The sequence below is a fragment of the Cariama cristata genome, unplaced genomic scaffold, assembly GCF_000690535.1.
Source record: "Cariama cristata isolate BGI_N322 unplaced genomic scaffold, ASM69053v1 scaffold3031, whole genome shotgun sequence".
Lineage (NCBI taxonomy): Eukaryota > Metazoa > Chordata > Aves > Cariamiformes > Cariamidae > Cariama > Cariama cristata.
In genome coordinates this window covers 14,529-41,733 of record NW_009597362.1, presented here as the reverse complement: position 1 = coordinate 41,733, position 27,205 = coordinate 14,529, and the positions used below count along the sequence as shown (strand labels likewise).

General features: G+C 39.6%; 1 protein-coding gene across 1 annotated transcript in view; it reads left to right on the top strand.

Moving 5' to 3' along the window:
* Nucleotides 1-27,205, top strand: part of LOC104168275 (polypeptide N-acetylgalactosaminyltransferase 18-like) — a gene marked incomplete at its 3' end in the record, with an annotated part of 61,340 nt that overhangs the window by 20,223 nt on the left and 13,912 nt on the right. Inside the window, exons 4-6 of the mRNA XM_009708819.1 lie at nt 19,683-19,866; nt 20,767-20,964; nt 23,228-23,342. Of these exons, the coding sequence (XP_009707121.1) occupies nt 19,683-19,866; nt 20,767-20,964; nt 23,228-23,342 (497 nt within the window). The remainder of the gene's footprint in view (nt 1-19,682; nt 19,867-20,766; nt 20,965-23,227; nt 23,343-27,205) is intronic.

Sequence of the window (27,205 nt, the reverse complement as noted above, 5' to 3'; positions counted from 1 at the left end):
AATGGTTCATTATCAAAAGAAAGAGCTGTCTTCCCGAATGGGTATAACTGGACCCTCTGTGATCCTGTCAGTTCTTATCAGAAGTTTCGGCTCCTTAAAGCTCCTGTCTGAGGGACTGGCCTACGGAGACTACCAGGAAGATGAATGCAGAACTCAGCCTCAGTCACTTTCAGAGATATGTAAATTCTGACTTCATGCTCAGCATAGGTTAGCCATGTCCAGTATTTGTTCTTTTTAGCACTCTTTCAGTAAGGGACAAAAATTAGGAAGTCAGGGGTCTTCTAAGGTGTCTAAAAAGGAAAACCTCAGGGGAAGTGAGTTAATAAAATGATCTGTTAAGCTAACCTTCATTTTATGGCACTAAACTAGGAACACTGAGAGAGATGACTTAGTTACAGTAAAATGGAAAAAAGGATCTAATCAGCTTTCCTTATAATGGAAAGTGCTCTAGAAAAATGTGCCTGTTGTATCAGAATATATCAAACTGAGTTTAATCAACTGTAGATAGCTGCACAATAGCTCAATCAACTTTAGGTTGGGAAGAAAGTAAGTAGAGGAATTAGTAGAACTGTAAAAGATGTACGTTCAATAGTTTATTTGACTTTCTGGGACTGAATTATCAAAACTATCGAAGTAACATGAAAAACAGCAGTGTGATTCCTCTGTCTCACACAGAGTCTTGGGTACTGAGACTTAGCCCTGATATATGACAGAACGTATTCCACAAATTGCATTAATTTTTGTGGTGCTGCATAGTGTCGTATACACCCCTTGGTTTAGAGTTCATATAGGGTATTTTCCTGAAAGATTCAAAGCTCTCTGTATGGACTATCCTCTGCTACACTGCTACTCTGACTGACTTTCCTCTTATTAGAGCAGTAATGAGGGTGATTAATTTAATCCAGAACAATGCTCGCTTAATTTATACCAGATATAGCCTGAGTTAGCACATCGTGTGTGCTGGAGGACAAGGGTCAATGGCTTTAAACTGAAACAGGTTAGATCTAGATTAGGTGTCAGGAAGAAATTCTTCATCGTGAGGGTGGTGAGGCACTGGAACAGGTTACCCAGAGAAGCTGTGGCTGCCCCCTCCCTGGAAGTGTTCAAGGCCAGGTTGGATGGGGCTTTGAGCAACCTGGTCTGGTGGAAGGTGTTCCTGCCCATGGCAGGGGGGTTGGAACGAGATGGTGTGTAAGGTCCCTTCCAACCAGAACATTCTATGGTTCTATGTTTTTATTTCAAATAAGTTTCAGTCCACACTATGAAACTCTTAATCACAGCAGATTACTTTGGTTACTGGAGCCAAGTTTTCTGCTGCCTTAACTTCCCCTGCCTACCCATCTCCAGTTGAACTAAGTGGATTTCTGATTCTGGCAATTTGTAAACGTTCCTATCAGTGTGAAAACTGCATTTTTGTCTGTGCTATATGTACCCATTACAGTAGGAATACCTGTGATTTATATAACTGACTGTGATAGGGAAAAACTGTTCTCTCTGCTTTTGTATTATATTTTTCAAGTTTGATACCATTTTCAGTATTTTGTAGTTGCCTGTTTGATCAGTTATCTGTTCAGTAGTTTCCTGACTAAAATAGACCCATGAAAACATCAGTAAGTATAATATGCTCCTATTTTTTAAGAGATTCTTTTAGAAATGGAAGGGCATTCTTTGTGAGTTTTGCATAATTTGCTTAAAGATATTGTTGAAATTGAGAGGTAAACTCTGCCTGCATTATCCTATTAACAGCAGAACCCTTGTTGACATAAGCTTCAGCCCAGGGGCTCAGTAGCATCCCAGAAGGGACTTGAGTAGTGACAGCTGAGAAATACACAAATTATATAGAATAAATAGCCAGTTTTGAAGGGAGTATTGAACAGATTCTTGGCCTGACACTTCTTTTCTAAAAATTACACTATAGGTACTGTACATCAATCCTGAGAGCAGTTGCATAGCTGCCCAATAGTTCTGTGTTTCTTCGGTAGTATGAGGCACCATCTATGCTCTGTCTGGTATTCTTTTGGAAAAAAATTAGTCAGATTTCTCTGTAAATATTCTGCAACATGTACTTTAATACGATTCTTGATTCCAACTGTTCATCTCCTTCAGGAAACAAAAATTTATGTTGTTTCTGTGGGTGAACTGCCTAGTGAGTGAATTAAGTGCAGAGGAGTGTGCAGGACATGCCTCCAGAGCAGGAGAACCAGGAGTGACAGGGGATGGACCTACACTGCACACACTGCTTGGAATAGGTGAGCCTGCCCGGGGCAGGGAGGAGTGATGACAGATTGCTATTGCAGCCATGCAGGATATTCCTTCCTTTCTCCCTAGGAAATAAATGCGCCTCCAACGTGTGCCAAATCACATTTCCACTGAAGAAGGCTTGAGGAATTATACTGCTTGCTCAGGTCTGTCCCTGAAGTCAAGTTGCAGGCTCTTCAATGAGTTTATTTGGCATTTCTGTCAGTAAACTCATTTGCTATTGTGCTGCTGCTGGCACAGATGCAAAAATGGGAACAAGTCTGCTCAAGACAATTTCACTTAAAATGTAGTCTCCTTTTGAAAAGTATCTAACCCTTTTAACTGTCCTGTTTTGTTTATTAGGTACTGAACTCTGTGTCACCCTAATCATAAAGCCTTTTGCTCACAGCCAATTGTGTATATTTATAACAGATTGTAAACCTGATTTAGTTGCATGATTTACATTATTTTGTGAAATATCACATGGAAACAGTGAGGTACTCCTTGGTTAAGGTGCTGTTTAGCAGTTAGACTCATAATGGATCCCATTCTCCTTAATGCCATTACATTCAATGGAAATATTTACATCATATGATACCATAAGTCATGAATAGGACCATCAATGTCTTGGCTTCCATAAACACAGTTCTGGTTTACCACAGATTTAGAAAAAAAAACAAAAACAAAAACCCAAGGGACTGTAAGTACAGTGACAACTGCCTGGAATATTTATTAGACAAGCTACAGATTCTTGTCACCCTATTCCTTTTAACATAATTGAAATAACCAAATTATTTTTTATCTGAAAGGGAAATCAATGCAAATCACAAAACAGCTGTAGAATTTTTGTCTGAGACTGTAGATCAGTTTCATTCTTAGTTAGCTGATTTTAGTAGATTTTCATTTTTTTATGGGGTGCAATACCTTTCACTGAATCAGTTATGTCCATGGTGTGATTTGATGGATTTGATTTTTTTCTGGTTTAACTTTTAAGTCTTAAGTGATTTTTTTTTTCTCCTTTTATTGAAATTAATAGCTTTATATCTTAACACCTTCCCTGTATTTCTCCTGCAGTTTAGTATTTGAAGTGTTTTTTCTCAAACTAGTCTTTGCTTGTTTTTTTTGGTTGTATTCAAGTGATTTGGCAGTGAGCAAATTTGGACAGTTTTTCTGTGCTCTGTATAAAAGCTGGTTTTTAAATGTTACTGATGACTGTGTTGTGTTTAGAGCCAGCTATCCATCTTGCCAAATTGTTAAAGCTATCATCCCCCTACAGGCTGCTGGTGTGACCTACTCAGTATTGCTGGAGGGAGGATGCTGCATTTTCCAGTGAACTTCTGTTCAAAAAAAAGATCTTCCAGCTTGGCAATGGGAGATGCTGCTATCTGTCATTCCATTTTCCCCATCGAAGGGTGATCCTGAAATACCAACTCTAAAAGCAAAGTTGCTACAATGAATTTTCTATCTGAAATACATATATTTATGAATGTTCAAAAGGGCTTGCTACTCAAGAGTTCCTCTTGGTCTTCAGACTTATGAGGAAAAAATATTCTTGCTAGTGGAGAATTGCAGAAATAGTTTTAGATCTTTTATTGCATTTTTTTGTTTTATGGCTCATGGTTCTTTTAATTGTTTAGTCTGAAGCAAGTTATTTTTATGGTTTCAAACGCAAATATTTAATCACCGTAGGTTTAGGGTATTGTGTTTTTTAACTGTGCCAGACAACAAACTAATGTGTACTGTTAATATATTTGTCTTTACTGTATGCTTCATTTTGTCCGTCTATAAAGAGTGTGGGACAATATTTGCTGAGTAAACCTAAAAAGGGATAAGACAAGCTTCTCTCGGGATTAGTTGAAACAGAGTTCCCTCTGTGTTGGGGCAAGAAAAAGGACTAGATGATGTCTGAAAGTCCGTTCAGTGCTGCAGTCTTCAATTCTATATTTGTCAAACTATTTTTGGTCTTTAAATGGAAGAGCTCTAAGGTGCAGTTTATAAACACTCAGTGATTAGTCAGCATGTGGATTTTCAGGGCAGGGATTTCATATTCTAAGAAACCTGTTTTAGTTGCTGACGGTCATAAAAATACCTCAGGAGCTGTTCTTCCTGTTGAAGGGAAGGTGGAAAAGTTGCAACCAGTAGTAGAAAGTTCTCTCTGTATTGGTGGATTTATTTTTCTTCTACTATAAATAATTTCTGACCTCAAAATTTTGTGAGACTTAGACAAATATGGAAAAATTAGATCTTCTGAAAGCCCTTAACAGTCCTGTGGATGTTCCTGTGCCAATAGGCAGAACTGGAGATACTTTAGTATCTCTCATGTTGTAATATTCAAAGTAGTTGGTACACATTGACTGTGTCTAGACTACCAAATTTTTCTAAGACATGCTTTTAAACAGAGATCGCTGTATATGAAAGAAAAACAACCTGTCAAGCTCTGCAATCCATTTGAATTGTATATGAGAATATACGTAAAAAGATTCACAGCTTGTTCTTTGTGTAACAGCCTATGGTGCTATATAAGATCACCATACTTCTTTGCATTGATGCTTTCTTATTTACCATCTGCAAACAAGTAATTCCAAAGCTCAATTTCTTTAGCAAACTGTTGCTGTTGGAAGGCTTGTGATACAGAAGAACTTCAACTAGATTTTTATTTATTAACTGATATGTATAGTTTTAAAGTGGAAGAGTTTTATAATTTTACTTAGTCACTGATATGCAGAGTTTCATAAACATTAGTGAAACAGACTCACTCCCATTATCCCACTACTGGTGAAGCCGTTCATTCAGCTGAATGCTGTAGTGTTTAGTCTCTATGCAGATCTGAGAAAATCTGAAAACTTCTATTCAATCACATAAACATGGGCTTAGGAGTCAAGCTTCAGATATCTATTTCTAAAACCTTGACCCTCTGGCTTCAGAAATGTGCACTTAGTTTCTTGGCAAGGTCTATGAAATTGAAAATATATTATTATTAAAATCAGGTTTGGTGACATGATAACTGGATGTTGCAAGCTCACAGAAGTGTTCAAAGGCTATACCATAGGCATCCCAATTCCTGTATTGCTCTCAGACCATCTACTCGATGTTGTCATTTGTTCTATGGCTCATTAATTTTATCTATGTTCTATGCTCATTTATTTTATCAGGAGTTAGGTATCCATCAAAAGAAATGGATGCATTCTCTCCAAGGCAGATGTGAACTCTTATCACAGAGTCACAGGGTGACTGAGGTAGGAAACATTCTCTGAAGATCATCTAGTCCCACCCCTCTGCTCAAAGCTGGGTCAGCTAGAGCAAGTTGCCCAAGACCATGTCCACTTGGGTTTTCAAAATCTCCAACATCAGTAATATCATTGTAAAACTAGTAAAAAAGATTTCAAGTGACTGGAAATTTAAGCGAGTAATACAAAGTTAAAACATAAAAAAATTTGACTGCATTTTTGCATGTGGACGTAACCTCTTTTGATCCGTGAACCCAGCTGAGCCTCACTGACTGTATTTGCTTAATTCAGACGCTGGGTAATTCTCACCAAAGCTGCTCTTGTCATCTTAATTTGCAGAAGTATTTCTGATGGCCAGATGCTAAGGAGTTGTAAAAGTGCCTTCTCCTCAACAATCAATTAACAGGATAGAGCTTCAGAGCAATGTTCCATATGACTAAAATGTTGTTGTTATCAAAATACAGATTCAAAGAGAATGGTTAGTAGTATTTTAAGAATGGCATATTGGTGTGAAAAATTAAAATGATACTGCACTTGTCAAGGAAATGGACCTGACATATCTGTGCGTGAACCAACACAGGTGGTTTTATACCATGCTTCAGGGTCTGGGTAGGTAAAGTCAGCGCAAAGAGTGTGCCCAGCCACAGGCAGGACAGCTGTCTGTCGCTCCTTGGATGGACAGCGGTAGCGTGAGGTAGGTGGGGGTGCCATCTACGGGAACTGCCACTAATTCGAAGCACTGCAGTATATTTGTTCAGCCACAGAGCTGTGTTGTATTGTACATAGCAGCCCACACCGTGATCTGCATGAGCTGCTTTTAACAATTTGAAGTGCATCTAAGGTCTCAGCCTTTGTCTGTAAGGTGTGCTGCGTGGCCTGGGTCCAGGATAGCTAAGTATTTGTTTGGCATTCCAGGCAGAAGACCATAGCTGACAGGTCCTTTCCTCTGCATTACAGAGCTCTCTGCCAGAGCTCTAACACATGTCTGGCTGGAGTACATCTTCCAAGGGAAATGCAGTCAAAACCTGTAGGGTGGACTTCCCTGTGAACTACTGTGGTTACAAATGTTACTGTTCTGTTGTAGTGGAAAGACCATTTCTTTGTCATTGCCACCTTAAACGTAAAACATCTACGAACTCTCCCGATGCTGTACTGTAGACTCAGTCTTGCAAGTAAATCAGTCAAGCTGCTCCCAGAGCTGGAGGCGGTGCAGCTGCACGGTGCTCCATGTGCAGCCGTAGTGCACGGCGCTCCATGTGCAGCCGTAGCAATTCCTTGGTGCTAGCTCGGGTGGCTGCCTGTGCTGCGGACTGCACAGGATTGCTGCGTCCTTGGGTGCCGTGCTACCCTGTCCCTACAGGATGGACTCTTTACTTGCAGAATGGTAAATCCCAACCATGTGTACTTGATAATAGTATGCTAGTGGATATTTTAGACTTTCAAACAGAGATTTTAATGGTGATTGGTCATGTAGTAGTGAAATACAAAGTGTTTATGAAGAGAGGGAAATGACTGGATTTCAGTGAAGAAAATAGTGAAGAACCTTTAAGAGGTATGCCTTGGTACTGCCACTGATTTTGTTTAGTACGGTGTAAATCAAACCAAAGGGATCAATGAGTTCCAAAACCAAAGTAGCAAAAGGGTGAAGAAAAATAAGACATTGTTTGATAAGTTGTCCTGGTTTCGGCTGGGATAGAGTTTGTTTTCTGCTTAGTAGCTGGTACAGTGTGTTTTGGATTTAGTGTGAAAATAAAGTTGATAACACACTGATGTTTTAGTTGTTACTAAGTAGCACATAGGATAAAGATTTTTCAGTTTCCCATGCTCTGTCAGCAAGCAGGTACACAAGAAGCTGGGAGGGAGCGCAGCCAGGAGAGCTGACCTGAAGTATCCAGAGGGATATTCCATACCATGGAACATCATGCCCAGTATAGAAACTGGGGGAGTTGCCTGGGAGGGGCTGATCGCTGCTTGGGCATCGGTCAGCAGATGGTGAGCGATTGTCCTGTGCCTCACTTGTCTTTTTGTGGGTTTTATTATTTTGTTTTATTCTTTTTTATTACAATTATTATGTTAATTATTATTGTATTTTATTATTATTATTGTTAGTATTATATTTAAGCTTACTTTAGTTATTAAACTGTTCTTATCTCAGCCCATGAGTTTTACATTTTTCTTCCTCCCTGATTCTCCTCCCCATCCCACTGGGAGGGGGAAGGAGTGAGCAAGTGGCTGCATGGTGCTTATTTGCTGACTGGGGTTAAACCGGGACATACGTGTGGATGTTACGTGTGGATGCAGATAAGAGGAAACAGACACAGCTCATCCAACTTCTCATAAACTTTATGTGCTTTTGATACCAGCTAATTTCAGAGTGATTTGTGAGTGCTAGTATATATCAAATATCATGTCCATTTCACATCATTAGGGAAGGATAATCTTGATAAGAGCAAAAAGACAGTGAAGAATAGTTCATTAGGAGATGGTCACATGGAAACAGTGGTGACATGGGTTAGTATAGGAGGAATACACTAAAGTTTTGTTTTGAGATGAGGAACAAAAGTTTACGTCAGTGGAGTAGTTCAGAACTTGCCAGCGATGTTCGAGGTGGCTGATCACAAGGTAGCAACAGCTCGTTTCCAAACTCTGACCAACCTCCTTGTGTGGCTTCTGGCACGCATCTGTACCTTTCCAAAAGTGGTGTTGCATGAACGTCTTCCCTGGGAATATGCTTTCCCAATGCTTATTTTGACATCCCTTTGTTTGAGTTGTACGTATCTGTGCGGATAACTTGTACCAAGGTCCCTAATTAATTGCTTTAGATTTAACTGTAAAGAAAGTCCTTTGATTAGAAGAGAATTGCCACCCCCTCTCTTTATTAAGATATGACTGCTATGGTCTTCGTTTATCTACCTGAAGGGATTAAACAAAGCATGTACAAGACAAATCTTTATTACTATTTGATACTAAAAACCTTTTCTGAAGCATGATTGCAGCACAGCAATTTTAATTAGTTTTTACAAATGCTTCCAATTAACACCCATAGTGTTTACTTTTTAGCCACAGAGAAGATTCCCTCACATAGCAAATAAAAAAGGAACTCTGACCTAAGTTTTCACATGCAGCTTAGCAAAAAGGCTGAGAGTAACTTCTTGTGAGTTGGTGGTCTTCTTGTGTTTCAGGAGGTTATTTGCTTTTGCTGTGGAGTAGCTTTGGATTTTTTTGTTCTTCTGGATGGTCTAACAGAAAAAAACCCATCTGCTGTGTTTTTCAAAGAGATACTATGAAACCTACTAGCTCTCTGTATTTTGTTTTAATCACCCTGATTTGTTTGTGGTGAAAGACAGGAGCATTGACAGAATGCAAGTTGCTATCCAAAGGCAAAGATTTGCATGGTGATAAATTAGATGTAATTATACCCTAACTTTAGTAAGCAGATGTGTTATTGTATTATTATATAGACTTTTTTGGTGCTATATAGATGTGAGTCCCTTAAAGATGGAAGAGTCGCATGCCTTGAGAAGCTTTTTGCTATTCAGGTTTTTGAGACACCTATGTCTGAGGCTTTCTGAGCTTTGGAAAGATGACCAAAATTTGTATGAAACTTATATGGTAGCCCAGGCTGTGCCTGCTTCCTATAGTCTGGGGCAGGTACTGTCCTTCCCTTGATAGGACAAGAGGGCATAGCCTAAAGCTGCGCCAGGGGAAGTTCAGGCTAGAAATGAGGAGGCATTTCTTCACAGAAAGGGTCGTTAGGCATTGGAATGGGCTGCCCAGGGAGGTGGTGGAGTCACCATCCCTGGAGGTGTTTAAGAAAAGACCGAACGTGGCACTTAGTGACATGGTCTAGTTGACACAGTGGTGTTAGGGCAAAGGTTGGACTCGATGATCCCAGACATCTCTTCCAACCAAACTGATTCTGTGATTCCCCTGGTAGTTCAGCCATCTGCAGTGTAAAGCAGAAACCTGGAGCAACCCAGTCACCTCAACCGCCAGCTGCTCACTCGGATGTCATTCCAGGAGGGAGTGGTGGAGTCAGTGGAATTCTGTCCTGTCTCGGCATAGGGAAAAGACACTTCTACTGCTTATAATGTAAAAAAATACTGACACTACTGCCAGTTGTTTCTGGGGAGCACGGAAGGCAAGGCTGGTGTGCGTTCTTTGTGCATGTTTTATGCAAGCAAGGCTTCCGCTCTGCTGGGAGGCGTACTAATAGCCAGATTAACGTACTTTAATTTTAAAATAACATACTCCCAATTAAGCAGGATTTAACCAAATCTTTCCCAGACTGCAGTAGGATGCTAGTAACAATGCTGTTCCTGTATTGTGAATTGAAAAGATACTATGAGTTTTAGTTTCAAATTACTGCCTGGGTTATTTTTAGTGCCTCGCCTTTTTTTTTCAGAAAACGTAAGGGTTGCTGCTGCAGTCCCTCACATGTTTCGGGGGCATGAACAACAATTGTAATATAACAATGAAACCCTAAACGTTTATTTAAAACTAATGGACAGATTGTGATTAGATGCCTACAGGGAAATTTTCTATAATAGCTGATGAAAAGCTTGGAATAATTTCTTGCATGCTGATATATTTAATCTAAAGATACAAATTGTATCCTATTGTGTTCTCTTAAGACTTGGAGTTTGGGATTTTTAGGAAGCGATGGATGATACACTATTATAATAAGCAGTCCTTTATTTGGAGATCATATATGCCGGATTTAGAGGTTTTCCACAGCTACCAAATGGCACGATCCCAGCACTGTGTTACTCCTAAGGAGTAATCCAACATGCTGGGAAAGAAGCAAGCCAGAATTTATTGCTTTAATTTGAAAATGTACATAGTTGATTCTTCAAAAAGAACAATTTGTATCTTTAGATAGAAACAAATCCTACAGCTCTTAGGGTATTCAAACCAAATAATTTCTGATTTGAATGGGTGCTTTACAAGAATAAGAACTATTTGGATTTTGACCATATTTTTAGAAGTTTGGAAAAGGAGAAGCTGTAACTTCCAAGTTATTCAAATGATGTGAATTAAACCCCATGATTTAAATAGCACAGTAAATACCGTTTGTCCCAAATGAACTTGGCGGTGGCCTATGAGGTGACATTCCTCCTAGGATTATGGTGGAAGTGCACACTGAAGGCTCTTCCTTGCTTGCTTGGTAGGTGGTGGGATAGTCCTGCTCCTTTTTATGCCAAGTTAACAGACTCTGATGGCTGTGCAATGTAATACATTGTGTTCAGCAGAATTTTTTAGGACCATATGGTATTATATGAGGGCATGTGAGAGCTGGCTTTTACTATGGCTAATTGTAACTTGCACTTGCTATGATGTCATGTGTGATGTTGCATTCAAGGCCTGGATATGTAACAGTTTTTTCTGAAAGATTTTCATTGACTTCAGTGATACCAGTATTTCGCCCTGTAAAATTTCTACTTGCAATTGGTGTTATCCAGTCCATTCTTGTTTGCTTTGTCAGCAACATATTGGCTATTAGAATAATGAACAAAAATTGCTCATATTGGTATATTTGCCTTTTTTTTTTATTTCTTCTGTCTGATGACAGAAACATGTTGTGTGAATACAGCTCTGCTGATGTTAAAAGAAGCCCTTTTTGTGAATTAATCCCATCTGTTGAAAAGATCCCTCCTGCCCAGGCAGGCTGTATTTCTCCTTGGTGTACTGGGTGCTGTATTGCTATTGCTGAGGTGAGTTGCATTTTTCTGCAAGTGGCAGTCCACTTTTGAAAGGAAAAGATAATAGCAGGTCACACACAACATGATTACAGGTAGTCAATCTTTCTGACCTGGAATATGGACAGAACATTTTGCATCTGTCATGTAAGAGTTGTCTGGTAGAATAAGAGTGATTCATTCAAAAGAAGAGCTGGTAACTCAACGTTTGGATGAGGTTAAAACAAATGCACCACAGAAGGTGATTTGTTGTTTGTGAGGTTTGGGTGGTTTTTTTTGTTTGTTTTTCCTTAACTGCAGTTTGATTTGTAGAGTGAGATCTCAAAAGGAGAAAGAGTGGTATTGCTGTCCTGACCTTCAAGGATGCTCTCACAGTATCACAGATTTGGTGCATGCTGGCTACTGTTTTGCTCCCAAGGAAGTAATTCTGTGCTGTGAGTATAAAGTTGGGTTATAATTTCTGATATAGAGTAAGATTTTCATAAAAAACAATGTGGCATGCAAGGCCATTGTGATCACCTTATTGTAGTATACATCCAGTAACAGTCCCTAAACGGGAAGCGGTCATACACCAGAATGGAACCAGAATGGAATAGTGATCCCACTGACATTAATTCAAGCATCCAGCAATCAGAAAGTTGAGTGGAACAGTTAAGTACAGGTCTGTGTTTAAAGATATTTTGAAGATTTAAACACCTGTCTGTTGAAAGGGTTCTAGGTATTGCCATGTAGAGATATGTAGCAGCCTCTGTACCCTTGCTTTGTTATTTGTATGGCAGTTGGTAACTGTTGGCAGTGCTTGAAAAGTCCCTGTTCTACTTTTAGCTTGCGTTTGCATGTTCATTGGTATAAGCATATATGTGCCCTGACTTTTATTGTCAGTTGTGAACTTTCTAATTTGGGCATTTTGTAATCTAAGAAAAGACTTTTTTTTTTTTTAATTAGTCCTGCCTTGCAGCGTACACTTAAATTCATTAAAGAGCTGGAAGGAATGTTCACCTGAGAGCAGACTTATTTTCTTTTCCTCTTTTGATGTTAACACTGGCCTGTAGTAAGCTCTACTCTGTACTCAGAGGTAAGCATGTGAGTCTCTCCCATCATTAGGGGAATGGAAGGGTCATGTTTAATTCCTTTGTTGCAATGCATTTCTGTTGACTTTAACATGAGCTGCGGATATCAGCTGCCTCTTAATCCTGATCCAGTGATGTGGATGAGCTCTTGCATCTACACGGAGTTCTCTGGGCTCCATATTGGCCATGGCTCAAACTGCAGAATCACGTTCTCAGGGAAATCATGCAGTGTTAATGTGCTGCCCTGGGATGTGGGAGACCCAGGTTCTATTCCTCTCCTTCTTCAACTTCTGGTGTGACCTTGCAGATTCATCTGGCATCTCAAGTTATCTCTCTGTCTTACAAAGCGTTGCGAGACACTCTGCTGCTAGAATGTAGGCAGAGTGATACTTATGACAGGATGCATCTTAGGACAGAAATTGAGTACTGTCTTTGGACAGTACTCAGTGAATAACAAAAAGGAAATAAAAGGGGTTTACAGCCCTTATTATAAAGACATTATTACAAGAGAATAGTACTAACAAAAAATAACAGATGTAATATTTCTTTCACTAGTATCCCCCTCTTCCATAACACGGTGTTCAGCTGTCATAGTTTCCAAAAGGTGATTTTCATTGTTCTTCTGTACTATTGGGATTTATTAAGATGCAGCAATATTTCTAGGTAGGGCTTAATGATCTGGAGGGTGGTATCCCACTTTCACAACTGGGATTGGAACTATGCATCATTTAGAAAAAAACCAAAATAACCTCAAGTAGTGTACATGTCTGTACATGTCCGTTAGATCACTCAACTAATAGCACAGATCTCTTCTGCAAAGCCTGTTTTGTGTTGCGAGGTGTGCTAGTTTACTGGTTACTGTTTTGAAGTGGAATTATTTGCTGATGCGTGGCTCTCATGCTGTCATATTCCCAGGACCTTACAACCAGCACTAAAGTGTCCACCTAAGCTCTTCTGTGCATACACATGATGTTTGTGAGAGGACCTGAGAATGGATCAAAGCAGCCCCCATCAAACCCTTTGAAAGCAATGTGTGCTTCCCACTCCTCTGTACTAGATTCTCCTGGGCAATTCAAAGAGTGTGTGTTTGTGTGTACAGACTGAGAGGGGAAATGTATATTTTTTTTCTACCTTTTTTGTGGGAGAAGAGTGCTGTTCTTGCACTAGACTGAAGAAATCCTTGGCTTGTAGTCCAAGGTATGAGCTGGAATAAATTGTTGTAGGCCTCATTTATCTTAATAGACTTGAGGAGGCTTGGCAGCAGCTGAGACTTTGGATTGCTGAACGCAAAGGTTGTGACTGTGAAAGTTCATTGCGCTATCTGGCTTTACATGTGGATAGCCTGAACTTCTGAGAATAGATTATGCATCTATGTCAACAGTACAAGTTAGATATAGTAATGGAGGAAAAGGAATATACTGCTTTTTTGTTTTTGAGGTCTGTCCAAATCAATTCCTTGCATCACGTTGGTAATTTCCCTTGAGTGGCTTCTCTATTACCAGATAACATGAAGTTATTAAATACGTGTGCACAGCAGGCCCTCGTTATCTGTTTGTGCATTGTTGCCCTCTGTTGCAAACATTCTATATACACATGTGCATTACAAATGACATGCCTCTATCTGGTTATAAATATTTTCCATTTGGAATTATCAACTTCTGCTACAGAGATGAGAGGTGATCATTTGAGCATGAAAGATAAGGGGCCAGAGGAAAGGAAAATAAAAATTATGAAGCACTGAGCTGCATACGAAATAAGTGACATAATCCAATGTACAAGCCTATTGTATAAAGTACAGCGAACAGCTTTTCTTACACGCCTAGCTGCTGACATGAATTCAAGTTATTACATGAATTCAGGTTGTATGCCTACAGAGTGACTGAGAGGGAAGAGGTGGGTTTTTTGCAGCAAACCTGGTATAACAGACTTTCTTTATTTGCCAGAAAGTAAGTTAGCTATGTTAATACATTCTGTTTTTCTAAAGGCTATAAGTTTGTTACTGGAACAGTGGAAAAGCAGCTCTTCCTGTTTGTAAGACTTTGGGCCACAAATAATCAGATAAAGATGATGGAAAAATCTTGGTTTAAAATTAATTGGTTTGTGCGAATTCTGTCTTTCTGCCAATTTTGCCTTTCATGCAGAAGCAAGATGTTCCTGATGAGACGGTCCTGGTATGGCAGCAGCTCTCATGGTGTACTGGCTTCTCGTGCTCTGCCAGCTGGCTCTTTTCCCTTAGTGTGAGGCAGTGGATCCCATGCTGACCTACTGCACAGGGCCTTTGGGAGGGCACTGGGATCCTTGCCAGGAGCAAACTGAGCAGTGGGCTCCTGACTCCGAGACGGGCAGTAGCTGTGCTGTATTCTGCTGCTGCTGTAATGATTTCCCTTTAAAAGTGTCCTTCATGATTCAAGAAAATATCCAAAAATCCAAAACCACCTGGGGATCGGAGGGTGCATTCTAGGCAGCTCAATGAACACACAAAGCTAGAGCATAAAAATAATGAATTGACCGGATTTTGCCGCTTTCATATAATGTGTCAATCCGCAATTTCTGGCACAGGGAGGACAATTGTTATGATAGACCTCATTCTGTATTGAAGAATAATTTTGTTCCCTTCACAGTAAAAGAAGCCGTTTGTGCCAAGTGCTAAGCTTAAAGAGGGACATGGTAATTCTTGGGCCTTTGACATGGAAATAAATTTTTCTCTAAACATAGAAGCGCAAGGTTTGCAGAGATGGCAGCAACATCCAGTGTGCATTCTGCTGCACTGAAGTCAGCGGGGACTTTTAGGCTTTAGAAAATGCATAAAGCTATGAGAGAGCTTTTATTTATTTGTTTGTTTATTTATTATTTTAGCTCTGTTGGCAAACTTACAGCTAGGAAGAGTTTTAAAAAGTCAGTAAAATGCATCTGTCTCAGCAAAGCATGAGTGTCAGACTTTACAAATGTAATTGTTCTGAGAGATGTGAGGACTCATTTAAGCACTCAGAATGGGAGTACATTAAAACATGGAAGTTATTGAAAGTGAGGCTTAATTGACTGTTCTTTAGGCTACTTCTCTATGAATGTGAGGCAGTAATTTATTATTTATGACAACACTTTATCAATAACTTTAAAATTTGAAGTCTGGGGACAAATCCACAGCTGCTGTAGGACACTGGAGTAAGGGGCTAAGGCACCATACATCATTGAGCATCTAACCTAACTTCCCAATTTAGGGAGGGTAGAGGAGTACAAAACGTAGGCCATTTGCATGCGACTAGATGAAGGGCGTGATCTGTAGCTGGTTTTCCTTCTGAGAAGGTCCCTGGGGCATACATGAGAAATCTTTTCCATATTGTAAGGCCTGCTACAACCCCGCATCATTCGAAGGGGAGGCAGGACTGTGGTCCAGATGACCCCTCTGAGCTAGGACCGGCCACTCACACAAGCCAAGCAAGTTGTAGGATTGAAGGAAAGGAATTGCATTGCCAGGGCCTCTCTCAAGCCACCATTCTCTCAGACCATGTCCTGAAAGGAAGATGTCTTGTGAAGGGATTTTCATGAACTAAATGATCCCTTCACATACAAGCTCTGTAGCTGTGGGGTGATTGGTGTCCTCTGACTCCTTATGCTCCCTGCCTCCGTCCTGCCCTGCTTCTGCCCCTTCCTAAGAAGGCAAAGTTGCATGAGTTCTTCAGCACTGCTTTGTTGTGCTGAATAGAGAAACCTCAGAAACAAAATCTTTGTGGATTTGTTAAAAACAAATCAACAACCTTTAAGAAATATTAGAACTTAATTATATTAATATTAAACATAATTATAGCACATTAATTATGTTTTCTATGTTTATGAGGAGAGTTGTGCTGTGCTCTCCAGACATCTGTATGATATAGAGACAGGTGGTAGGGTGCCACATTTCCAAGTGCCAGATCGGCACCATTTCCCCATTCCATATATGGCTGCTCTTTCTCTCCAATTGCAGATACTCATTCAGCTTAGTCAAACTGAGTCCTTATTTGAGAGATTCTGCGCTGAAAGGCAAAGGCATCTATCTTTATGAGCCTGTTTGTTTCCATAATTAGAAACCGAATCAACATTGTATTGAAGATGACACATTTGCTCATTCCCTTTCTTCTCCCTATGGTGGCATAAAGCAGTGAAGCACAATGATTAATGAAAAAGACTGTTTATTATTCAGACAACATATCTGAAGTGGAAAAAAACAGAGCATGGGTTAAAAATACATTGCTGAAGACCATCAGTGCCATCACAAAGTGTATGATCAGTTCTAGGGGGAGAGTCCCATCATTCAGTCCAGTTGGGCAGGGTGCTCTAAAACTGTCAAAGACAATTGAACTCACATTTCTCATGTAAAACTCAGGAAAACGTGGAATGCATGAAAAAACCTGACTGAAGTATACTGCTAAGGCATCTTTAATGTTCTTCCCAAAATAGTGACTTTTTTAGCTTCATTTACATGTCTGCTGTGTCCTGTGGCTGAGTGAAAATGATACCTCTTTTTAGTAGATTTATCTTTTCTTCTGGAAGATTCTGCCCAGTAAGTTTTGTAAGGCAAAGGGTGCACATAGTGCTCTGCTCAGCACTCTGTCTTCGCAGAGCAAGGCTAGTCTGTTTTAAATAACAAAGGCCAGAAAATGCTTGACTGCAAAATATTACTTTGTCTCCTGTGGATGTGCTACAGAGTAAGTCACTGCTTGTGGGCCAGTATTGAAGATTAGGTAAAATGCAGCACTTTTCTCCGCCTCCTGAGGCTGCTACTGAAGTCCAGGGAAGGATTCCTCCATACTGACTGGCCACGGGTAAGCGTCTAAGGTTCCCCTGAGACTCTCTCAGGCCATTCACTTCATTTGCAAAAAACTGCAGTGTAACCGGAAAATTACAAGTGTGTACTGCCTAGTAAATGTCACAGCTATAATGTGCAGCTGAAGTCATGCTGGTGGCAAGCCAAGATTTGGGTTCTGTTCCTTTTCCACCTACTTCTGTACTACACCTAGCTAAGAAAAAGATTTTGTGTTTACTCAAGCTTATAAAGTCAGTCTACTTTAGGAAAAGTATATGACAGGAGTAAGAATAGCCCACTCGATAAAAACGAAGATGATTGAGAGAACAATGACTCTATCAAGGGCACTGATTTTCAAGTCCTTGATTAGAGCTGGCTTTCCTTTTGTATATTTTATACTCCATGGTGATGCTGCATTGTTGTGGCCAATAAAGCTTCCTGGTATTGCAAAGCTGTGAACAGTCACTTATACTGAGAAAAAAGCTTTGATCTTCATGTTTTGATATTCACCCTTCACAGTGTTACATTTTGGGAATAGAGAACTGTTTTGCACTATTTTTAGGTGGGCACAATTTCAGTAACATAAATGTCTTCTTTTGAATTTAAAGTGCTGTTAGCTAATGGCTGGCTTGATAGTTTTTTGCTTGCTACAGATTTCTGTGTGTTAGGGGATGAACAATAGGAACATGTGGCTTTGCACGCAACAAATCTGATACAAAATAGAATAGTGCTCTATGCTATGTGTGTAAGTGCCTGGCAATATAATGTGGAAAATTTTAGGAATATATTGAGTCTGTTCATAAAATATAGCTGCAGTTTAAGTACTGTGATGGTCGTGATCATCAGAAGATTATTTTTTTAATTCTTGTTCTTTATGAAAAACTGTAAGTATCAGCACTTTTCTTTGGTATGCTCTTGCTTTCGTGCAGAGAGTTCATTTATGCAAAGGTACGTGGCATGCACAGCCCTGCAATGCCAGTGGAACCAGCTATAAGAGCAGCATGCCTGGTGGCTATCTGAGAGTCTTTACGAAGAGGGGTGAATTTAAGGAATCTTTGTACTTGACCATCTTGTCCTTTCCTCCATATACTCAGAGAAGTAGGTCCACTAAGGTAATACGGGTTGTAACAGTCTTTAGGTTAGAGGACCACTTGTGAAACAGCTCTGTTCCTCTTTGTCAGCCCAAGAGAGGACACATCCACCTCCTTTCCAAGGATGAACATTTAATGTGGCTAATGAAGTGTGCTTGCTTTTACTTTTCTGTTGCATTAACTGTTCTATTGTGCATGTTGTCCAGATCTGTTTGAGACGACCAGTTCCCAGAGTGGTTGGCTTACCATGTTGAGAAGCTACCTGGGCTCAATGCGGAAGTGTCCCCGTGGCGTGTAGCTACGAGCAGGTTGTACTGCTAATGCCAGCAAAACAGAAGAGAAAATCTCATTGGTTAGGTTTAAAAGAAAAACCCTGTTCTATTTTATTGGGAAGCAATTTGGGCCAGCCAACATGGCAGAAGTTGTACTCCCTCCCACACTGCTGACTGCTGGGTGCTGCTCCTTCCTCTGCTGGGCTCTGGTGCCGTCCCTTGTCTGATGCAGCCTCCACTCAGCTCAGTGCTCCAGAGCGCTGGGTACTGGCCAAATGCAGAGAAAAAGAAAACTGCTGCTCTCTAGAGCTTAAAGTCTAAATAGACTGAAAAGAAGCAATAAGTGTGGTGATCCCATTTTGCAGATGGGGAATTGATTATGGAGAAGTTAAGTGGCTTGCTCAAGATTTCACAGAAATGGCTAGTCAGCATTGAGCTTTTAATGCAGATTTGATGATATCCAGTTTAGCATCGTAACCACAGGAGCGTTATTCTGCATCACAGCCAAGACATTTCTGGATTTGTGGAGAGATCTGGAAGAAAGGGAACTTAATAATGCCAAGGGAATTCTGAGTGGTACCATAACATAAATAGAACATAGCAATGCTAATAAACAAGTGTTTTCAGTTGTTAATATTAGTTAACAGCATATTTCAGCTCTCCATATTGGATTTTCTCATGCAATGGTCTTTAAACCAGAGTTATGATAGCTGTTGGTTTAAAAATTACCATATTTTAATTAGGAATGATTCTCCTCCAGTACTTTTACTGGTTTTTGTTCTGCTGAGAAAAGAGCAGAAGTCATGGAACTTTTTAGTAGAGCTAGAAAAGAGGTGTCGAAGTTTAGAAAGAAAAATGGAAAAAGGATAAATAATTAATTTTATTTTTTTTAATTGAAATATTGGTAAAGAAAGTTCATGGACGATACTTGGGCATATTTTTCTGGGAATAGAAGATCGTTATCTTGTTTGTTGCTACAGTAACATAATATGCACTTATGTAGCTATGGTACTTGATCGAATGATTGATTTTGTGGCATGTTAATGTTAAACAGTGGCAGGGTTCTGATGTCAGTCATGTAGGCTAAACAGTTACACCTGGAATTTTTTATTACAGTATAATTTGTGGTCCTTCTACTTTTTGTTTGCCTCCTTTTAGACTTGGCTATTTGAGAATTCTTAGTAGTTGAATCAAAAGGGAGTATTTCCATGTGTGATGACTCCTGTTTTGCTGAAAGAACAGGTTTTTACATCTTGTCGAGCTGATATTTCTTGTTAACATAGAATTCTTTCCTTTCCACAGAAGAACTGAAGGAGAAACTAAAGAAGTATGTTGATGAAGTGAATGCCCGTAAACCTGGTTTCATCAAGGTTGTTCGACACAGCAAACAAGAGGGGCTGATTCGATCTCGTGTTAGTGGATGGAGAGTAGCCACAGCACCAGTAGTTGCTCTCTTTGATGCCCATGTGGAATTCAATGTGGGATGGTAGGTGTCTCCTTGAATTTCTCTGCAAGGGACCTTTTCCAAGTGCTGTTTATAAACTAACTGAATGGTGTTTCTCTTTTACATTGGAGGGTGAGTTAACATTCTGATCTTTTTAATGAACATTCAGACACAGTCATGGACACAAGCATGAAAAATGTATTTTTGCTGTGTAAAGTAATCTAGATCCATTTTTATAGTGTGAATTATCTGCTGGTCTAATTACAATGTATTTAAACTATATTGGAAAACTGCATGTTAAAAACCTCTTCAGATAATGCAGCCCTTTGCCCATAGGGACAAATTTATCATCTTTTAATTAAAAATACCGTGTTTCTTTTATGTTCTACAGTGTAAACAAATTTGCTGCTCTGTGCAAAAGTAGCACATAGCTAGAACCATGTATTTTAACTTGTTCAGTCTGGATTTCATATCTCTGTTGCTTCTTGAGTAAAAAAGATGGTAAAAAGGCAGGAGCTTCTGTCCCTAGGATAGATCTATTATTAACTCTGGTCTTGATGTCCTTGATAATACTGAGAGCCTGATGTTATCGTTATTTGGTCGCAAGGGTGTAAATGCTTTATGATATGCAGATACTCATTTCTTCCATTTACCAGCTAACATCAAGGTTAATAATAGGGCATCCTAGATAAAATATTGCAGTGTGTTATTTTGAGGCAGATCGTGCTCTGTCAAACCCCATCTCAAAGCAAAGGGAGCTCTGAATAGGTAACAGCTGTAAACTTTACCCATTCTGAAATACACATCATAAGCAGCTATTTATTTGGGGGGTTGGACTAGATGACCTTTAAAGGTCCCTTCCAACCCAAACTATTCTATGATTTCCATCAGTGCTATGCTTCTACTGATGTAATCTTAACTTTTTTGGTTTTGTTTTTATAGGGCTGAACCAGTGCTCACTAGGATAAAAGAAAACAGAAAAAGAGTAATTTCTCCATCATTTGATAACATCAAGTATGATAATTTTGAAATAGAGGAGTATCCCCTCTCAGCGCAGGGGTTTGACTGGGAACTGTGGTGCCGATACCTGAACCCTCCTAAGTCCTGGTGGAAGCTGGAGAACACAACTGCTCCAATAAGGTAACATGCGACTGTGACCTAGATCAGTGTGTCACTGGCAATGCTCATCTAGATAGGACAGATGGTGAGTGATCTCAGCTACGTAATAGGTTTTACTGACTGTAATGTTAAATTAGTTAAATGTCCTTGAGCTGTCCTCTTCAGCTTTTGTTCTGGAGCCCTACACAGTCATCAAGAAAACTGTTGTTTTCAGTAGACCTTTTTAAATAAATGTCCATGTTATTAGCATGGGGCAAAACACATAGCCAAACTGAAATGGTAGACTTGAATGCTCAGCAGCACTGCTTTGTCCAAGTGCCTTGTCTGCTAATTTAGTGGTCATGGGCCAGAAACAGAATTTTCTTTACAAATACATTATATAAACAGAACTGATCTGACAGTTGTATTCTTCATAATACTTTCACATAGCTTCACAGCTGTGTTGTGTCCTAGGAGTTAATGCTGGTCCATTGATAGTGTGTGAGCAAAGACTCTGTTAGATCCTTGCTTTGGTACAGTCTAGCTCTCTACTTTCTTTTCACATCTAGAGCATTGTTAGGCTGGTACAGAACAATATGCTTGTCTTGGGGAGCAGAGTAGTGCTTCTGAATCCTCTCAGTAGCTCTGCTGAGGTTCCAGGCCATTCTTCTAGCTATGCATTCATACCAAGGAGATCACTGGTACCTGTACTCTAGCTCTCTGCAGAAAGTGTGAAGACTGTTTTCACCAGCTGCAAAGCAGAACCTTAAATAGCAGTGGCAGCGTGAGGGAGTCATCACTACCAATCAGTTTCCATGCGGTCTGTGTTAGGGCTATCTTTCATCCAGTAGTTCTGTCTTTTCAGGCAGATGGCTTTTTCTGGGAGTTGTCAGCTTAAAGACTCTGAATTGCACTGAACCACATGCTGGTTGTTAGAACAGGACCTAGAATTGGAAAGTAGGAGATTTTATCCCAGAACTCTGTACTGTGTGAGGATTGTGGAGTGAATGTCTTTCATGAATATTGGATGTTTAGGTTTGTTCCTTAACCCTTTCCCTGGCATCTCTTATTCAGTGCAATACACTGCATGAGAGTGCTGGATAATTAAAACAAAAAAAAGCCACATGTATTCATTGCTGGCTTCTAATATGCCAATATGCTTCTTGAATTATAATGAAGGGAAGCAAGTACTCTGAAAAATACTTTAAAAACAACACCAAAAGCAAGAGTACTTTGTCATAAAAGAAGCATAATTTTTGAAGTAACATTAACTGCTATTTTCTTCCTTAATGAATACACCAGAAACAGTCTTTCGTTGTTATAAAGTGGGTACTATAGCACTTCAAGTTAAAAGCATAAATATATAGATTTCTGTAGAATTGTACAATTTTTGATTGAGATATACTATAACAAATTTGAAAGCAGATGTCTACACATTGCAGCTTGAATGTTCACAGTAAATGCAGGATGATTTCCCCTGTGCTGCTAATTAATATCCTATTGTTACCAGAGTTCCCAATACCAGCATAATAATTGGAAGAGACTTTTTTATTTCTTGCCATTGTGGATTATAAGGTAGGAGAAAAATGAAAAGGCTAAATTATTCTGTATTCTCCTCCACTGCATCTCATAAAGGTAAAATTGTACCCTCTGTGCCTGAACTCTTACCTTCTTAAGATTGGTGCTGCATAGCAGAAGTTGCTTAATTCAGGTCATGACGTAAATAAAGCTTACTGATTCAGTAAAGGTATGTGACTTGTTTAAATTTGGCTCAGGACAATGGTCTAATGTTACAGTATGCTGGTAAGGGCAGAAATTTCTTGGTTCTGTATTACAAAACCTTATCTGGATGTTCCGATTCAAGAAGTAATCTCTTCTTTTACATAAGCTTACAGACACAAGTTTTCTTAGCTCTAGATGCACCTAGCTTCTGGCTAAACACACAAAACTGTGCATCATTGAGTGTCCTGGTTAATTATCACAGACAAAAAGCCTGAGGACTTAGCAGGGACAGAGACTAGAAAGTTGGGGCACCTGGGTCTGGTGTTGTTAGGACTGACATCCTGCCTGTTCTGGTGAATACGTATGTCCAATAATTTTGAGTCTGTTTACCTTCAATGGTGCTTATTTCACCATAGAATCAAGAACATTAGAAGACAAAGCTGAATAAATCTTTTTGAGAAACTTGTCACTAAGAATCTGTCTTGACGCACCACTTGACCCAGCAATTATAATCTATTTCTGAATAATAAAATTGTTCATATTGTATCTGCTAAATTTGGTTGCTGCTGGTTTATTCTTCTAGAAGTCCTGCATTGATTGGATGCTTCATAGTAGATAGAGAATATTTCCAAGAGATTGGCTTATTGGATGAAGGCATGGAAGTATACGGAGGAGAGAATGTGGAGCTCGGAATCAGGGTAAGGAACATAACCAACCAACACTGGTGGCTTACATTTAAAATACAACTTGCTTCTTACTGCAGGGGAAAAAAACAGTCAAAAATGTATGGATGATGGCATGCAAAGGAGATCCACAGCTCTGCAGTAGTATAAATTGTTGTATTTGAGGAGGGATAGAAAAAAAAAAAAGAGCAAAAGCTCATATAGCTTTTTAAAGAACTTATGTGGGGCAAGGATAGAAATACAGAATTTGGTATTATTCTTTCGTTCAAGTAACAGTGCTAGGTACCATCTCTGCAGAATTCTAAAAGTCTCTGCTTACCTGTGATCCCAGACTTGGTAAGGAGGATAGCTTCTCACAGGCATAATGGGAAAAGCCTTTCTAGATTACTTGGTTTATTTAAATTAGGAAAATCACTATGCAGCCAACTGGAATATATAGGCATTTATGCTACCCTCCCTCTGGAGGGGAGTTAAGATATTCATAAAGTGCATAAGTACACATATTTTCTTCTTCCATTGTACACTTCTCATCTGTTTACTATATGCAATGTTGTGTGTGATTTGTGTACTTCTTCCTGTAACTCTTCACAGCTAAATACAGTTCTGAGAATACAGTGCTGTTTGGTTTGAGGATCTTTCAGGTTTTTGAGACGAGAAATTCTGAGATAGGTGGTAATGAAAAATGGTATGATGTGTGTTATAAAATTAAATTCTGAAGTCTCCTATGAAATGTTAGTGGAAGCTTCTATTTCGTGCTTCTTGGTTGCTAGAATAAAAGCATACTGTTATACAATAGCAAGAAAAAAGGAATTTATTTTTAAAATACAGGCTTCTCTGCCAAGAGTATGAGATCTAACAAAAAATACTCATTTTTACTTCTGGGTTTCTGAAATTCTTTTTCTCTCACCCGTCAGAGTTAAAGTGTTATTGCAGCAAGACTGAAGCGCAGGTCCCCTTTCGGCTGCATTAGGGCACTGTTTTAAGGAAAGGGAGAGAGAAATGCAAGACTGCTCCTTCTGATAACACTGTTCTCCTCACTGAGGGCCGGAGAGCTGCCTTTTGTTCCTGAATCCTGTTTTTGCAGCTCGCTATTTTGATGAGTTGAAAATTATTGTCACTTTGATTTTTCTTTTCTTTTTTCATCTGATGAAACTATTGTCTCCTTGTGAGTGCAAGGACTTTTACTTAGTTTTGCATCATGAGATATATGCTGTCCGGTCTGCTGTACTTAGCCTTGCAGAAGTTGACTGGGAAGAGTGCTTTGATAGACAAGACCAGAGAGACACAAATCTCTGCATAATTGAAACTTTGGAGTAGACTGGATCACTGGAATGAGGCCCAACACTGCTCTGATTTCCTTATGGCTTTTCGTCTGTCTCCAGGGAAGCAGTGCCTGACCTACATAAAATACTTTCATCTGTAACAGATTGTAGTGTGCGAGGTAGCATAATGTATGCTGCCTCATCTAACTTGGTCCTGACTTGGATCTGTGTTGCTGGCTATATCAAAACAAATTACTGAGCTGTAATGAACAGATTTTTGAACAGTTTATTATCAGCTCTTCTCACAATGCTCAGCATATCCCAGATAATACCAGGATGAATATAAATGTACAGTGTAATAGTAGAGCTCCTGGGAAGCACAGTATTATTTCTACAGATGTTAAGCTTGAAAAGCAAGCCCCTTCCCTCAGCCACCTGCTTCTGGCACACATCTGGGGCTATACACCATGTCTTGGCAAAATACAGGTGGCTGCTTCAAATGTGCTCTCATACTGTGGTGGGCAGCCATGTCATTCAGGTGCATCCTAAGCACTTGTCCCTCGAGGTGCAGCTTCCAGAGGCTGCCTTTCATTTCGTTTAGATAGGGCTACGTGGAAAACGGTAGTCAGCATGTGATTTCAGGCCAGATGGCCTGCCTCTGCTGCTGAACTACATTTTCGTCTCTGCAGCACCGGTCATCTCTAGGTTACTTGTGTTGCTTTCAACTGTGAGACCTACGATGAATCACTTAATAAAGACAGTAATTGTTCTACAAAAACTGCATTATAATTGCAGTATTAGTGCAATAGTGTTTCCATTTTAAAATGGTGCTCTCCAATCCATGACTACAAGTTACTGACTGTGCTTCATCTTTCATTGCCATTTTCCTTTTTTAAGAAGTATCTAACTTCATCTAGTATTCTTCTGTGTGATACGCATTATCATGCAGGGGTGGAGAAGCAGACACCGCGTGCCCAAACTGGTCTGGTATCCAGGCTAGCCAAGAAGTAGGATGTTGTGTGTCACATTCTCTGATATGATGGAGTTGATATGTAGTGAAATTTCCTTAAATTTTTTTCCACTGCCTGAATTTCTAAGCAGATTTCACACAGCCTGTTCCCCATTCTTTGCAGTATTTAGGCACTGGAAGTCAGTTCTTTCAGTGGTAAATTTTATTCATAAGCATGTAAGAGCAAACATCTACAGAAACACGAGAGGTTTCTTTGAACTACAGAAACAGCAGCAAGAGTTAGGATCATTTAAGCTACCTGTTCATCTTAAACACGCTAAGTACAGCATGGTCCCATGTCCTTACGTTACTAATTTTGTTCCAGAGGATGTAAAGCTACAGTGAGCCAAATGCATCTGCAGACCAGCTGCAGCATCGTGTGATGACAGGACTGGGTAAATCGCTGTCTCTGTGCCTATGCACAGAGTCAAAGCCTTGTTCTCCATTTGCTTTGTTAGCACCTGCGTCTTCAGTGATGTGAGATAAGATTTAATCTCTCAGCTGAGATGTTTCTGAGAAGCAAAGTCTACCTATTTAGGATTTCTTTTCATTATAAACCAGAAACCATTACTGTGTCTTCTAACATCTTGAAATGGTCTGTTTTCAGCTGAGCTGATGAGGCTTTCTCTGTGCAGGGACAGGAATTAGACCCTGATGAAATGGAGCCTTATCCCAGTATCCTCTCCCAGGAGGTATTTTTGTCAGTCACCTCATCATCTGCACAAATATCTAGCTATTTGTGTTATACGGGCGCAAGAAGATCACCAGCTATTGGAAGCTATATCTGAAACATCCATTGTTGGAAAAGGTAAACAAGCCACAGAAAACAGGTCATTGATTGGGGGATTATTCTCTTGACTCTGATGAATTAGTTTCTCTACTCAGCTCTATTCATCTCTAATTTGGTGTATTTTTTTTAACTTCCAAGATTTTTACCCTTGTTTGTGGCTTTGTAGTAACATTTGTAAAATATTAAACATATATTATTAAATAAATATTAATAGAGTTCTGTTGCCTTGAGCTAGAAGCTGACAGATAAGTTCAAAATATGAATGCATTTTGAATCTTAAAAGCAACGCTGTATTTTCTCCTCAAGCAAATATTTTCTTGCAAAGCTATTTCTTTGTCCCATAAGAAAATAAAGACAGGCTGGTTGATGCAAGACTTGATAGCATCCTTTTTGAGCAGCTCGGTCACTTTATCTGGGATTTTTGAAAGATTCATTTACTGTGCCCCAGTATCATATTCTTAAATTCACATTAGGATGAGTAATGCTTCTTTTTGGTTGATGCTTAGTCATTCCCAATTGAATGGACTTAAGTGTGCTTCTAAGGGACCAGATTGCATTTGGAGGGCAAACTGGAATCACATTGTTTATCCTAGACACCAAACAGGAACTGTGTTGGTAACTGCCTTGTAGCAGAAACTGGCTGGCCTTTCTCACCGTTATTTGGGCTCTGCTTTTGGGTTGTGCTTGCACAAGCAGTACTCGTAGTTACAGAAGCCTCTACAAATCCATTGCAATCAATTAGATACAATCAGTTAGATCCTGCATTAGATAGTTCCAAGTCTAGTTTTCAGTAGGCTTCTTAAAGGCCTATTCCAAT